The 13,697-nt window shown below is 53.9% G+C and overlaps 1 protein-coding gene across 1 annotated transcript; it reads left to right on the top strand.

Annotated features, from left to right (window-relative positions):
• The first annotated feature begins 5,008 nt into the window (after positions 1-5,008).
• Positions 5,009-7,147, top strand: Galr3 (galanin receptor 3). The gene is made up of 2 exons (XM_057791821.1): positions 5,009-5,732; positions 6,400-7,147. Exons 1-2 carry the CDS (start codon positions 5,374-5,376, stop codon positions 7,145-7,147), a joined length of 1,107 nt encoding a protein of 368 aa, XP_057647804.1. The 5' UTR covers positions 5,009-5,373.
• Positions 7,148-13,697: the final 6,550 nt, after the last annotated feature.

The following is a 13,697-nucleotide window of genomic DNA, read 5'->3' as shown; positions in this document are numbered from 1 at the left end:
GTGAATCTCTGTGAGTTCGAGACCAGCCTGGTCTACAAGAGCTAGTTCCAGGACAGGCTCCAAAGCCACAGAGAAACCCTGTCTCAAAAACCCAAAAAAAAAAAAAAAAAAAAAAAAAACACACACACAACTGCCAGATTAGAAGGTTTCTTGGACCTGTGTTTGGGAAAGGGAAGAGGATTCAGGTTCCAAAGAGAAGGAAGCGGGTAGGACATCTAATTTTGTTTTCTGGAGCTCTTTGTCCCTAATTCCGTGGCCTTAGACCAGTCAGCATGGCCCAGTTTTTCCCGAGAGCTGCAATTCCATTGGAAGTCACCTTTCTGACTCCGGTTCCAAAGCTTTAGTCTGACGGCCAGCCACCAGAGGGCGCCACGAACTCAGGCTCCAGCCGCTGCCTGCCCCGCCTCCTTGAGCTGGGGGCCTTGGAGCAGGCTGTTGGGCAGCCTTCAGGCAAGGCCACAAGGACTGTTTGCTGTTGCCAAGGCCCTGTCCTTTATCTTCCTCAGCCACTACCACCACCTGCTCCAGTACCATGGGCGTCCCCTCCTTCCCACGGCACTGTGGGAGGAGACTGGAGGTATCTGCTCTCTACTTCAGCCTTACAGGCTTCTGAGAGCACTGCAGGCTCAGTGTGGTGGTGTGGCCTTGGGAAGCGCCTTAATTTGCTTGAAGTAGAACTGAGGACAAAAGGCACTTGCTTTTACTATACACATTGGAAACAAAGCCTTGTACCTCCAGCTCACCTTTACCAGGATATCTTGGAGTGACGGTCAAACCTAACATTGCAGAATCTTTTTCTTTTTTTTTTTGGCTTTTCGAGACAGGGTTTCCCAGTAGCTATGGAGCCAGTCCTGGAACTCTCTCAGTAGACCAAGCTGGCCTTGAACTCACAGAGATTTGCCTGCAAAGTGCTGGGATTAAAGGCGAGCACCACCACCGCCTGGCCCTTGCAGATTCTTAAAGTTGGGATTCTGGGAATCCCTGTTTGCAACCTGGTAGTGTTGGGTCAGGGCATCGCGCAATGATGGGGGACAGACCACCAAAGTCTATTAAACCAGCAGCAAACCTTATTCCGGAGAAAAAAAAAACAATCACCATGGGGCACACAAAGCGTTATCAGCTATAGCTATGACCGCAGCCAGAGATCGGGCTTCTGCAGCTGTGGCCATGGAGGCTGGTTTGGGACCTTTTCTCTTATAGTAAAACCAAGCACTCGGTGTGGGTCAAAGAGCTTTTACAACCTTGAAGACAGGCTTAAAGTCACAATACATTTTCAGTTTTACAGCTTTTGGTTATAGGAGGCTAGAACGTTAACCCAGGATGTTTGCGAAAGCCTGTAGCTGGCACAGCCGTTTCTCACTGTCCCTGCAAGAATGCACGGCAGAGAGTAGAGTCACATGGGAGACAGTTAAAAATGAAGGGAATACAAGCAGAGGGGCCCATAGAGGCAAAAGTTAGCAGCTCGCCTTTGTCCCCAGTACCTGCCTAGCTGGGAAACTGGGAGGCAGGTGACAATTGTTGAAAGTTTATCCCTGTACACAGTGGCTGCCAGGATGTCAGCTCTTAAGGCAGAAAGTGTTTGTTAAAGGTTAATAGTGGCCAAGCGATGGTGGCGCTCGCCTTTAATCCCAGCACTCGGGAGGCAGAGGCAGGCAAATCTTTGTGAGTTCGAGGCCAGCCTGGTCTACAAGAGCTAGTTCCAGGACAGGCTCCAAAGCTACAGAGAAACCCTGTCTCAAAAAAAAAAAAAAAAAAAAAAGTTAACAGTGGTTGCCAGCTTTATTATTTTTTCTCTCAAAATATGCTTGGGCTTACAACCTGATATTTCTATATTGCTGGACCAGAACCTTTATTTCTGTATTTTATTCCTGGACTCAGTGCTGACTGGGGGTTGCAGATTGGCAGGAGGCAGCTGCAGCTCCTTCAAAGGCAGGAATACCTGCAGACTGCCACTGGCGTGCTGGAGGGAATGTAGATGGCCCAGCACCAACTGTAGATGGGGAGCCCACTGCAGCGCTGGGCCAGCAGCTTGATGTGTGCTCTGTGCAGGCTGACAGGCCACACCTGGGGCCACAGGCAGCACTAGGCGATGTGTGTGGCATAGCCAGCCAGGGCCAGAACACTAGGCCCAGGTCCACCCCCACACCGAAGTGAGGCTGCAGGAAGTGTGACCCACCAGCCAATGGCACAGCACCAGAGCCACCTCCGGTAGTGCCCAGGCAGTACTGCTGGCATCGTTTTCCAGCAGGCAGTTCCTGTAGCAGCCGCACCAACCTCCTGGGCCAGCTGGCCATGGTGCCAGTCCATGCTGTCAACCAGCATGGGGCTCAGCCAGCCCGCTGTCCTGATTGAGATTTGGTTCCCTCACCTTGCAGCTACTCTGCCATTCAGAAGAGGTCATCGGAGGTGCCCAGTACACGCAGCAGCCTCTTAGGGTGCATGTGTTTCAGAGTGGGCACATAGTGCGACATTCTGTACAGCATTGGCAGGCTAGAGAGCCAGCTGCAGGTTGGCTAGAAGCCTTCATCTTGCTGAGTCCAGGGCTCCAGAGCCCACTCCTAGGCCACACTGTCTTTGTCCTCTGCATCTGGCAAGCAAGATGGAGGCTGGCAGGAGCAAGGGGAGGAGGAGGTGGTGCAAGGACATCTTGGGGCTCTAGCCATGGTGGTCTGTCTTCCCTGCTCCACAGCCAGGCTCTCGGTGACCCCTCCCCTCCCTTCCTCTCTTTTCCTCTCCTCCCCTCCTCTCTCCTTTCCTCTCCTATCAGCTCAGCCCTGCTCCTTCTCAGAGCCCTTTATCCAACCTCAGCAGAAAAGGAGGGGGCTGGAGGCCAGGCCAGAGGGCACTTCCTAGTCTTGGGATTCATATGGGTCTTGGACTCAGGTATGGACACGTGTGTCCACACCTGTGGAAGTCGGACTGCATTGCCATCCATATCGTTGTCCTCCGAGTGCCCCGTGCAGGGACCCTGAGGTCTTGCTTTCGGACAGTCAGCTCCAACGGTTCTGTAACTCGGCTTTGCAGCCTCCAGGACTGATTCCTAACAGCTGAGTTCAGTGAGTCTCTGCATGTGGGGTTCATGACAGTGAGAGGAATGGGCCCCAAAGAATGTCCCCCAGATCTCCAGTCCTGGCTCCGTGGGACACACACACTCCTCTCAGATGTCCCCTCCACCTCCAGGTTCTAGGGCTTTTTTCCCTTCCTAGCGGGCTATCTTCAGCCCTCGATACAGTTGTCCGAGATCCAATCCCTCCGTTGCCAAGTCTAGTGCCCCTCCCTCCCCAAGTGGCAGCTGCTCTACTCCCGGAAGCATTTGGCCATGCAACACTCCTCCAAGGGCTCAAGCCAGCCATTCACCAACATCTTCTAACCTCTGCTTCCTGTCAGGGCAAGAGGCTGTCAAAAGGACATAAGAGTAAGCATCTCCTCTGTTCTTTTAATCTCAGCTGTATCAAAGTCAGGTTCTACTTCTAGAACCTTCTCTAGCTTCCCCATGGTTTTTCAGGCTAAACCAAGGCTTACAGTGGATGAAGCCCCTGAAACCAGCTGGGGAAGAAATGGGTCTCTGGGGATCCACAGAACACGAAACACAGGCTCCTACCTGAAATCTACAGCAAAGACACTGTGGTTTTGGTTTCCCAGCCTTGGAAACTCCATCTAAAACTAGAAATCCTTTCGAAGCTTAGCTCAGAGTTCAACCTGGAGCCAGGGAAGCTGGGCAATAGGGGGAGGAGTCACAGGCAGGGCCACAGGAGATGGGAGGGGCCAGGAATGGGCCGAGCCTTGGACATGGAGGGGTTAACCACCAAGCCAATCTCATAGAGCGAGATCAATGGGTTACTGCCCGTGAGAGAGAGTGAGGTAGCAACAACGCAGACAGGCAGAGAAGAGCCAGGCAGAAGAGCATGCCACCCTGGGGAAATCCAGTCTGAAGAGGAGGTTGGTCAGTAACAAGTGCCCACATCCAACTCAGCAGACTGCTGAGGGCAGAGGAAAGGAGAGGAAGGGCCTTGAAGACGAAGGAAGAGAAACAGGGAGCAGAGGCGTACCTGTGGGGAGGCACCACGGACAGCGGCTGAACACCCCCAGCCTTGCCGTTCACCAGGAAGCATGCTGGGGCCCAGTGATTAGGGCTGAGGTGGGTATTGCCCATCCTGGGCTTGGATGCCTGCTGCATGCTGGGTGCTATGCGGGGGGGAGGGGAGGGCAGCCGTCACCTTTCTTCCTCCTCCCTTCGTCCTGACCCCCCTGCTCCTAATTCATCCTACCGCTCCAGTGGTCCTGGAGTGCAAGCAGATCCACAGGTTGTGGACTGTGGGGTGGGGCGGGGATGAAAATAGGCAGTGAACATAGCCACGTGCACGGGACATTTGTGAGTGGTCGGGGCACCACCTGTTACAGTCTTTCAGATGAGCACCCCAGCGTAGGAGGAAGGACCACAGCAGCCCCAGGTCTGTCGCTTAGGGTGTGATATTAACCACTCGCGTCACCTCTCTAGGACTCCGTTTCCCTAGGCAAAGCAGAGACGGTGACTTTAACGGTCATCCTAGGTTTGCCGCGGTGGTGCTTTCATGAGAATGGACTCTCCAATGAATCAGGGATGTCACCAGTGCAGCCTGTGGCCACAAAAATGCCCCTAAAAACAAGATCTTGCCGTGCACCGCACCCCCATGTCTGCGCTCTGTGCGCTGGCACCTAGTTTGCGAGCTTCGGGCAAGGGAGCTGGAGGTTAAAATACACAGACACACACAGACAGAGAGACAGCGACATGGGTCATCCTTGAATTCCACAAGAATGTCCCCTTTATTGTGTTCAGGGGCAGATCATATAGAGATAGCCATGCCCCAGCCAAACCCATCAGAAACCACTCTCCTGCCATCAGGAACTCCTGAGGGTCTGGTGTTCAGAGCAGCCGTAGGCACTCAGATCAAGGGATTACAAGAAATTCAGGATCTGAGGTCTCACTGCTCCCAACAGGGTCTCTCCTGAACTTCAGACCTGGTTGAAAAGGAAAATATACCAACGTCCAGAGTGTGTGCTGCCCCTCCCCCCGCTGCAACATCTTCATCTTATTCTGCCTGTGTCTTCACATGCCTAAGTCCAGAGTAACCCAAATGGCCTTCCAGGCTCTGGGTTACAGAGGTGTTCCCTAGGAAACCAAGGAGTAGTGCTTCTGTGAGCACGTGCGCATGGCAGATTCTTGCTCACGCAGTGATCTTTTTAGCTTGGCTCTACCTCTTTCATCTCTCATGAGCTTCTAGCCCAAGACACTTGGTCACATCCCGGCGGGAGGAACCAGGCCCCTGGGTCAAGTGCCTGGAGTCCTGGTCTCCTGTCTAAGGATCCATTTTCTCTTCCCCATCTGATAGGAATATGGCTGACATCCAGAACATTTCGCTGGACAGCCCAGGGAGCGTAGGAGCTGTGGCAGTGCCTGTGGTCTTTGCCCTCATCTTCCTTTTGGGCATGGTGGGCAATGGGCTGGTGTTGGCTGTGCTGCTGCAGCCTGGCCCAAGTGCCTGGCAGGAGCCTGGAAGTACCACAGACCTCTTCATCCTCAACTTGGCGGTGGCCGACCTCTGCTTCATCCTGTGCTGTGTGCCCTTCCAGGCGGCCATCTACACGCTGGATGCCTGGCTCTTCGGGGCCTTTGTGTGCAAGACCGTGCACCTGCTCATCTACCTCACCATGTACGCCAGCAGCTTCACTCTGGCGGCTGTTTCGGTAGACAGGTGAGCTGTATCAGGGCAGACTGGAGATGGACCTGGGCAGATTCTTATTGGCTAGTGGAGGAGAGACTAGGGATCAGAGGTTGGTGGGCATCATGGGAACCCTCAGTGGTACCCACCTCTACTGCGAACTTCCAGAGGACATTTCTGTGCCCCAAGTGTCAGCACAGGCCTGGTATAAGGGTAAAATACACAGCAACAACAGAAACCCCTGGGGTCAGGTCAGTTGTGCTAGTGCACACCTTTAATCTTAGCACTCTAGAGGCAGAGGCAGGAGGATCTCTGTGAGTTCAAGGCCAGCCTGATCCACGAAGCGAGTTCCAGGACAACCAGGGATACACAGAGAAACCCTGTCTCGAAAACACACACACACACACACACACAGGGAGGGAGGGAGAGATGGAGAGAGAGAGAGAGAGAGAGAGAGAGAGAGAGAGAGAGAGAGAGGGAGAGAAGAAACTCCAAATGCATTCTTCAGATGTTAAGGCCCACAATGAACTCACATCTGCTTCCTTGTCTCGAAAACTACCTAGCCAATGACCTTGGGTGAATCTTTAGGCCCCTGCTAGATGCCAGGCAAGGAGAGTGGGATGGGGAAATTAAGGCAGGTGCGGGGCGGCCGCGCGCAGGAGGCCCCCGCCCCCCTGACCGCGCGCCCTCTGGCCCGCAGGTACCTGGCCGTGCGCCACCCGCTGCGCTCCCGGGCCCTGCGCACACCCCGCAACGCGCGCGCCGCCGTGGGGCTGGTGTGGCTGCTGGCGGCGCTCTTCTCGGCGCCCTACCTCAGCTACTACGGCACGGTGCGCTATGGCGCGCTCGAGCTCTGCGTGCCCGCCTGGGAGGACGCGCGGCGGCGCGCGCTCGACGTGGCCACCTTCGCCGCGGGCTACCTGCTGCCGGTGGCCGTGGTGAGCCTGGCCTACGGGCGCACGCTGTGCTTCCTGTGGGCGGCCGTGGGTCCCGCGGGCGCGGCGGCGGCCGAGGCGCGCAGACGGGCGACGGGCCGCGCGGGGCGAGCCATGCTGGCGGTGGCGGCGCTCTATGCGCTGTGCTGGGGCCCGCACCACGCGCTCATCCTCTGCTTCTGGTATGGCCGCTTCGCCTTCAGCCCGGCCACCTATGCCTGCCGCCTGGCCTCCCACTGCCTCGCCTACGCCAACTCCTGCCTCAACCCGCTCGTCTACTCGCTCGCCTCGCGCCACTTCCGCGCGCGCTTCCGCCGCCTCTGGCCCTGCGGCCGCCGCCGCCACCGCCACCACCGCGCCCATCGCGCCCTCCGTCGTGTCCAGCCAGCGTCTTCGGGGCCCGCAGGTTACCCCGGCGACGCCAGGCCTCGCGGTTGGAGTATGGAACCCAGAAGGGATGCCCTGCGCGCTGGAGAGACTGGACTAGCCCTGTCTGCCCGGGGAGCGCAATAAACCCTGCCAGCCTGGACTATGCCAGCTGTCTGTCCTCTTCCCTGGGTGGCACAGTGTCACCGAGGAGCGTCTAGAGGGCCTGGCCCCACGGCAGAGCAGAGGCAGAGTTGCAGCTCTAGTCCAAAGGACACCTGGGTGGTTAAATTTGGTCCACCCAACCAGACAGTGTCCCAAAGCCAGTCTGGCAGGAGAATAGCCCATTTACCCAGCCTGCACCTTCCAGGCCCTGTTTTCTTCTACTACCTCTGACTGCCCCTTTTTGCTCCCAAGCCATAACCTAGGTTTTTTGTTTGTTTTGTTTCATTGGAGAGAGAGAGAGAGAGAGAGAGAGAGAGAGAGAGAGAGAGAGAGAGAGAGAGAGAGAGAGAGAGAGAGAGAGAGAGAGAGAGAAAAAGGCAGAGACTGATTCAAGTCTAGGCTGGCCTGGAACTGCCTACTGTAGCCAAGGATGAACTTCAACTCTTTATTTTCCTGCCTCTCTGACCGAAATGCTGGGCTGACAGGCACCCCAGACTCCTGGCTTGTTCAGGCAGTCTTTCCTTGGCTACTATGTAACCTCACAGAATGTTATATTTAATTATCAAGACAGCTTTGTAAAGTAGGGTAGATATGATTAACCTTATTTTAGAGACGTTGAAATCAAGGATCAGAGAGGTCACATAGGGAGAGGCTAGATCCAAATCCGTGGCTGCCTAACACTTGTTACTCAGTAGCCTTTCTTTGCTTCCCTAAGGCTTCCATTTGTTTTTTGTTTGTTTATTTGGTCTTTTGAGACAGGGTTTCTCTGTGTAGTTTTGGAGCTTGTCCTGATGCTCTCTCTGTAGACCAGGCTGGCCTCGAACTCATAGAGCTCCACCTGCCCCTGCCTCCCAGGTGCTGGGGTTAAAGGCGTGTGCTACCACCACCCAGCTGACCATTGCTTTGTTTCTGTCTTTTGTTTATGAAGCCTTTGTAAACGGTAGGCAAGTGCTGCACTTCCGACCTATATTCCCAGCCTGGGTTTGCTCTTGTTTTACTTCTAGCGTGCAGCTCTTCTGCTCCACACGTCTGATTCTGTGTTCTAGAAGCTTCAGAGCTCACAGGCACTTACTTTCAGAATTCTGCTTGGCTACTGAGGCATGGGCTTCCTGGTAGCCAGGCAGGCCTGGGGTGAGTTCCCTAGCCCAGACACCTTGCGTCATTCCCTTAGCTTCTTGGTGTTCCTGACTCAGGAGAGACACTGAACCTCGCTTGAGCCGCAGCTGGCCTCTTAAGGGCTCTGGTTGTCCTCCCCCTCCTCATCACCACACACAGCTGAGGAAGCCTGCGGCTGTGGAAAAGCCTAATTAACCAATAAATCAGTCTTGTAGGATCCCACGCTGCCTGCTTCTGCCCTCCCTTTCCACACATCAATAATGTTGATTAACTTCAGGCCCTAACACCGCCTGTCTGCTACAAGGAGCACCCTGGGAAGGGCTCTCCCTATCAGGAGGCAGCTACCTAGCAGTCATTACTGCCTGCTACCTGCTGCTGACACAGAAGCCAGAGGAGGAAGCTGAGACCAGCCAGAGAAATGGCTGCTCCAAGACCCAGTCAGTGCCTAACACCGGGCCTCGTGTTTTCTCCCATGATTCTTCCAAGAATCTGGGCTCAGTAAGGAAGTGCCCTGAAGGCAGGGAATGTGTTGTTGCCTCTGCATTAGCACCCATGGTGGCTGTCACCACTTCTGTGCCTCACCCGACACTTCAGAGAAAAGCAAGGGGTGGTGGTTCATTGGACACAGGGAGGCAGATGACATGACGGGACAAACATGGGTGGCAGATAGTGCTCTCACTTAACTAAGTGTGGAAACACCCCTGAATGGAATATGGAACCCATACGCTAAAATATCGTTCCATATATAAATAGAAATATAAGCCACAGAAGACGGGCCTTGAAAGTAGGCAATGAGACGTATATTGTATACCTCTGTCTACATAAGGTTCCTAGAATCAGCAAATCTATAAGAACAGAACACAGCTTGCTGTTTGCTTAGGTCTGGGAGTGGTGGGGAGAAGGGAATGAGAATGCTCATAGGTACTGAGTTTCTTCCAGGCTTGATGAAAAGGTTCTAAAATTAGATCACTAGGGCTGTCTGCAGCTCAGCTGGTGGGGCGCTTGCTTGATGAGCAGGAAGCTCTGGGTTCAACCAAGCTTTGAGTTCAATCCCCAGAAGGTGGTAGCCTACACACGACTGTAATCTCAGCACTTGGGAAATGGATGCAGGAGAATCAGAAGTTCATGATCAGTGAGACAGATGTGAAGGTGCGTGCCTTTAATCCTAGCCAAGGGGAGGCAGGCACCTCCCCTTTGTGATTTTGAGGCTGACTCGGTCCATATAGTGAGTTACAGGCCAACTAGGGTGATGTAACAAATGTCTCAAAAGAAAAAAAAAAGTTCAGCCTTACCTATGTAGCAAGTTCAAGGCAAGTAAGAGAGTTGATCTCAAAAAAAGGTGGGAGTGGACAAAAAGATGACTCATCAGATAAAGGGGCCTGCTGTGCTGTCAGGCCTGACAACCTGACTTTGAGTCCCCAGACCCCACACTGTGGAAGGAGAAAAGAGAGAATCCACTCCTACAAGTTGTCCTGACTTCACACGTGTGTTGGCACGTTTGAACATGGACACACTCTCCCTACACATACACTCATACAGATACATACCTTGTTAAAGCAAAAATAAGTGGGATGTTCTGGCTTTAATTCCATCATTCAGGAGACAGAGGTAAGCAGATTTCTGATTTTGAGGCTAGTCTGGTCTATGTAGCAAGTTCCAGGCCAGCTTGGGCTACACAGAGAGATCCTGCCCCAAAAGGCAAAAGTAAAATACAAGTAGATCATCATCCTACCAGGCAACCACGGGACATGCCGACACCACTGACGTGTGCAGACTAAGTGGGTACAATTGACATGTAAACCATATTTCAATAAGTGCATTTGAAATATAAAACTAAAGTGGATCTGGGACCCACACCAGACCCAGGGGACATTTTCAGGGTAACCTAGCATCTTTGGGTAGATACAGAAGGGTGGCTGAGAAGGCTGTCAGAGACAGTGTGCATCTGCAAAATAGGAATGGAGACAGACAACCCCCAGGCTTGCTTAGAGGAAGTGAGTCTAGCCACCCAGTAGTCCTCTGTAGGTCCAGGAAGGTGACCCAACTAGAACCTCTGTGGACCAGAGAAGATGATGGTCTCTGGGCCCCTTCCCAGTGGCCTGAGACTCTGCTCAACTGGTAGAGGACCAGTGAACAACTAGAGCCTCACTGGCTTGCTGAGACCTCCTGCTTTTGAAGCAGGACTCCGGCTCAGTGCAGCCAGCCAGGGACCTATGGGCGATCTAAGGGAAGGAAGCCCAGGAAGCTTGACACTGTGGCCAGGCAGTGGGTGGATACTTGTATGTAATACGGTAGGACACGGAACCAGGGGAGAAAAGGTGGACCTGAAATGACAGAGAGGAAAGTTCCTGCCACCTGGGCAATGCAAACAAGAATTCCAGAGAGAACTTCTGGGAACCGTTTGCACATGCCCATTGTGTGTGCATGGTGTGTAAGCCAGAGGTCCAAATTGGGTATCTTTCAAAAGTGATCTCTACCTTGTTTTCTCTCACTGAATCTGAAGCTCCCCAACTGGGCCAGGGAAATCCCTGGCATCCTCCTGTCCCAGCTTCCTCGGCTCTAGGACTACAGACATGGCATTTGTTTTGTTGAGGAAGGGCCTCACTATGTAGCCCTGATCAGCCTGGAATTCACAGAGATCTGGCCTGCCTCTGCCTCCTGAATGCTGGGATTAAAGGCGTATGTGGGCCAGCTGTGGCTTTTTTACTTAGTAGCTGGAGATTCAACTCAGGCCCTCAAGGCTTGCAAACCCGAACTGTCACCCTGCTGTGCAGCCTGGTTGACCTGGTACACTTATAGTATAGCCCAGGCTGGCCCCAAGGTCACAGCACTTCTGCCTCAGTCTCCTGAGTACGAAGGTTACAGGCGTGCATCACCATGCCTGGCTCCTGAGGTGACTTGTAAAGGTGTGCCTTTTTCTCGGAGGAAGGCAACCCGCAAGAGGTAGGGACGAGGAGCCGAAAGCAAGCTTGCACAGCTCGTGAGGGAGGGGTGGGTAAGCTCTTATGGAGATGGTAGGATATGCATCTCTCAGGCAGGCCAGGCTGGGCAAATAACGGTTTCCAGGAAAGGAGAGGTGGAGAAGGCAGGCTCCCTCTGAGGCGGTACTCAGAAAGTGCCAGGGTTGCATGCGCAGGCTGGGAGCCCCGTGAGGAAAGCCCTCAAGGCCTAGACCAGAGCTGGAAAACGGTTTTTGCACAGACATGACAGGAAGATGAATGGCCTGCTGCTAGGTTTAGTCTTGGCTTCCAGGCCTCGGGGGTCTATTTCAGGGACTAATGAAGTACTCGGGAGAGCAGGTGGTTGTGGTAATTTGGTTAGGAGAGAAACGTGTGTCCTGTGGAGCCCAAGGCAGGCAGTAGGGGCTGGAGTGGAGGCTGAGTGTAACCAGGATGCTGCCTGCCCTCAGAGCCCAGGAGAGGTCACCTGACCCAAGGCCCCAGCAACACTCAGGCCAAGGCTGGGGTAGCCTCAGTGGGAAGGCCTTCCTAGCTGGAGCAAGATTTAGATTCTGCAGCTCTTGCCTCCTGGTTGGTGAAGTCTTTTTGGTTTTCCTTTTTTTTTTTTTATTGGTAGACCAGGCTGGCCCTGAACCCACAGAGAAGACCCACTTGCTTCTGTCTCCTGAGTGCTGGGATGATAGGCATGCACCACCATGGTCAGATGGTACCGAGCACGCATAAGGAGCCACGGTGTGTACTCACACTTAAGACCTGCCAGGTGCAGCAGGAACAAGAGCTGGGGCTGGAGAGCCAGAGAAGGGCCCATCAGAGTGTGGACTCCCAGAAAAGGCTTATTGGAGACACTGTGCCCAAGGTCAGTCATTAAATGCGGGTTCACTATGGCTCAAAGAGGGAGGCCTGAAAGTCCATTTGCAGGGGCTCCTGAGGGCACCCCGTGCCCTCAGGAAGGGAGGCAAGGGCGGTGGGGACCTTGTGAAGAAGGCTCTAGGTTTCATCTGAACTGAGGACTGGATCCTCCTGAGGGCAATGAGGAGTCTCTGCTCTGGTTCTGAAACCAGAGCGATTTGATGAGGTTTCAGGAGCTTTCTGTTGCCACCAACACTGGGTTTTGTGTGGTGGAAGACCAGAGACAGGAGCAAGGACACCGGTCAGGCTGGTGAAAATCCAGAGAGATGAAGACATTCAGGACAAAGACAGTGGGGGACTCGCTGTCGACCACGTGGGAAGAACAATTACCAGACTTGATGATGGTTGAGAAAGAAGAAAGGGGTACCTCAGAAGACACCCAGGCTTCGAGCTGGAACCCTGGTGGCAGTGGGGACACCAAGGGGACAGATTCAGGGGAGGTGATGACATTAAACTGAGGGACCTAGGTGGTGGGGGCTGCAGGGTTCTCAGGGAGGTGGAGCGCCAGCACACCTGCCACATTTTATTTAGTTCTTGCGCTTGGCTCTGGAGCTTACGTCTCATCTGCTTTAGTTGGAAGATGAAGAGGGTGAGACCAGAAAGGTTGAGTACTTGCCCTAGACCACAGAGCTCAGGTTTGTCTGATTTGGTTTCATGGAGTCGGCGAAGTGGTAAGACAGAGCTGACTGGGGGTGGGATGAACTAGAATGTGCACAGGAGAGGGCCTCTCTGTGCCACTCCGGTGACAGGGCTGCCTGACCCTGGCGAAGTGAAAGCTCCCTCCTCCTGCTTTGGGCTGGCAGAGACAGCATCATCTATCAATTTTGAGGTGTGGACCAGGGGAAATAAACACCAATTAGCCGCCGGCTTTTCTATTAATGAACATCGCTTCCTGATGGACTGCTCGCTGCAAGACGATGTGAGGCCAGGAGGACAGACTGAGCTTAAGAGGCTGCTTTAAGAGGTTTAGGCTGATTGCGGGGACACCTGCCTGGCAACAAGCTAAGTGGCTCCTGTAGGGGAAAGGCTGCGATTGGAAGAATGGTTCCAGGACAGGGTGGCTGGGGTTCCTGCGGGTAGAATGGGGCTCCCTCTGCATCTGTGGCTCTGGATGGTATGGTGCAGGAGCAGGCACTGGCCCAGGAAGCAGTGCAGCCCAGGGGAATGGGTTTGAATTCCAGCTGTTGTCCAGTTGTGAGGCATCTGGGTAGAACTGAGCCGTTTGGCCTCCCTCCAAGGGTACCTCCTGGGGGCCCTCTCTAGCCAACCTCTCACCCTTTGGGGACCCCTCCCCACAGATTAGCCAGGACTAATTAGGCTCTGGCTCTGAACCAGTCCCATCACCTCTGACCATCATTGTAGTATCAGGTGTGTGTCTCATCCACTGAGCACACTGTACTGTGAGCTTGGCAAGGAAAGAGTCTAATCTGCTGCTTCTGAGAATACTGACTGCTCACAGAAACAGGCATTCATAGCCGGACAATGATGGTACACACCTTTAATCCCAGCACTCAGGAGGCAGAGGCAGGTGGATCTCTGTGAGTTCG

This window comes from Chionomys nivalis, chromosome 17, assembly GCF_950005125.1.
Source record: "Chionomys nivalis chromosome 17, mChiNiv1.1, whole genome shotgun sequence".
Taxonomy (NCBI): Eukaryota; Metazoa; Chordata; class Mammalia; order Rodentia; family Cricetidae; genus Chionomys; species Chionomys nivalis.
This window is presented reverse-complemented; position numbering and strand designations above follow the sequence as displayed.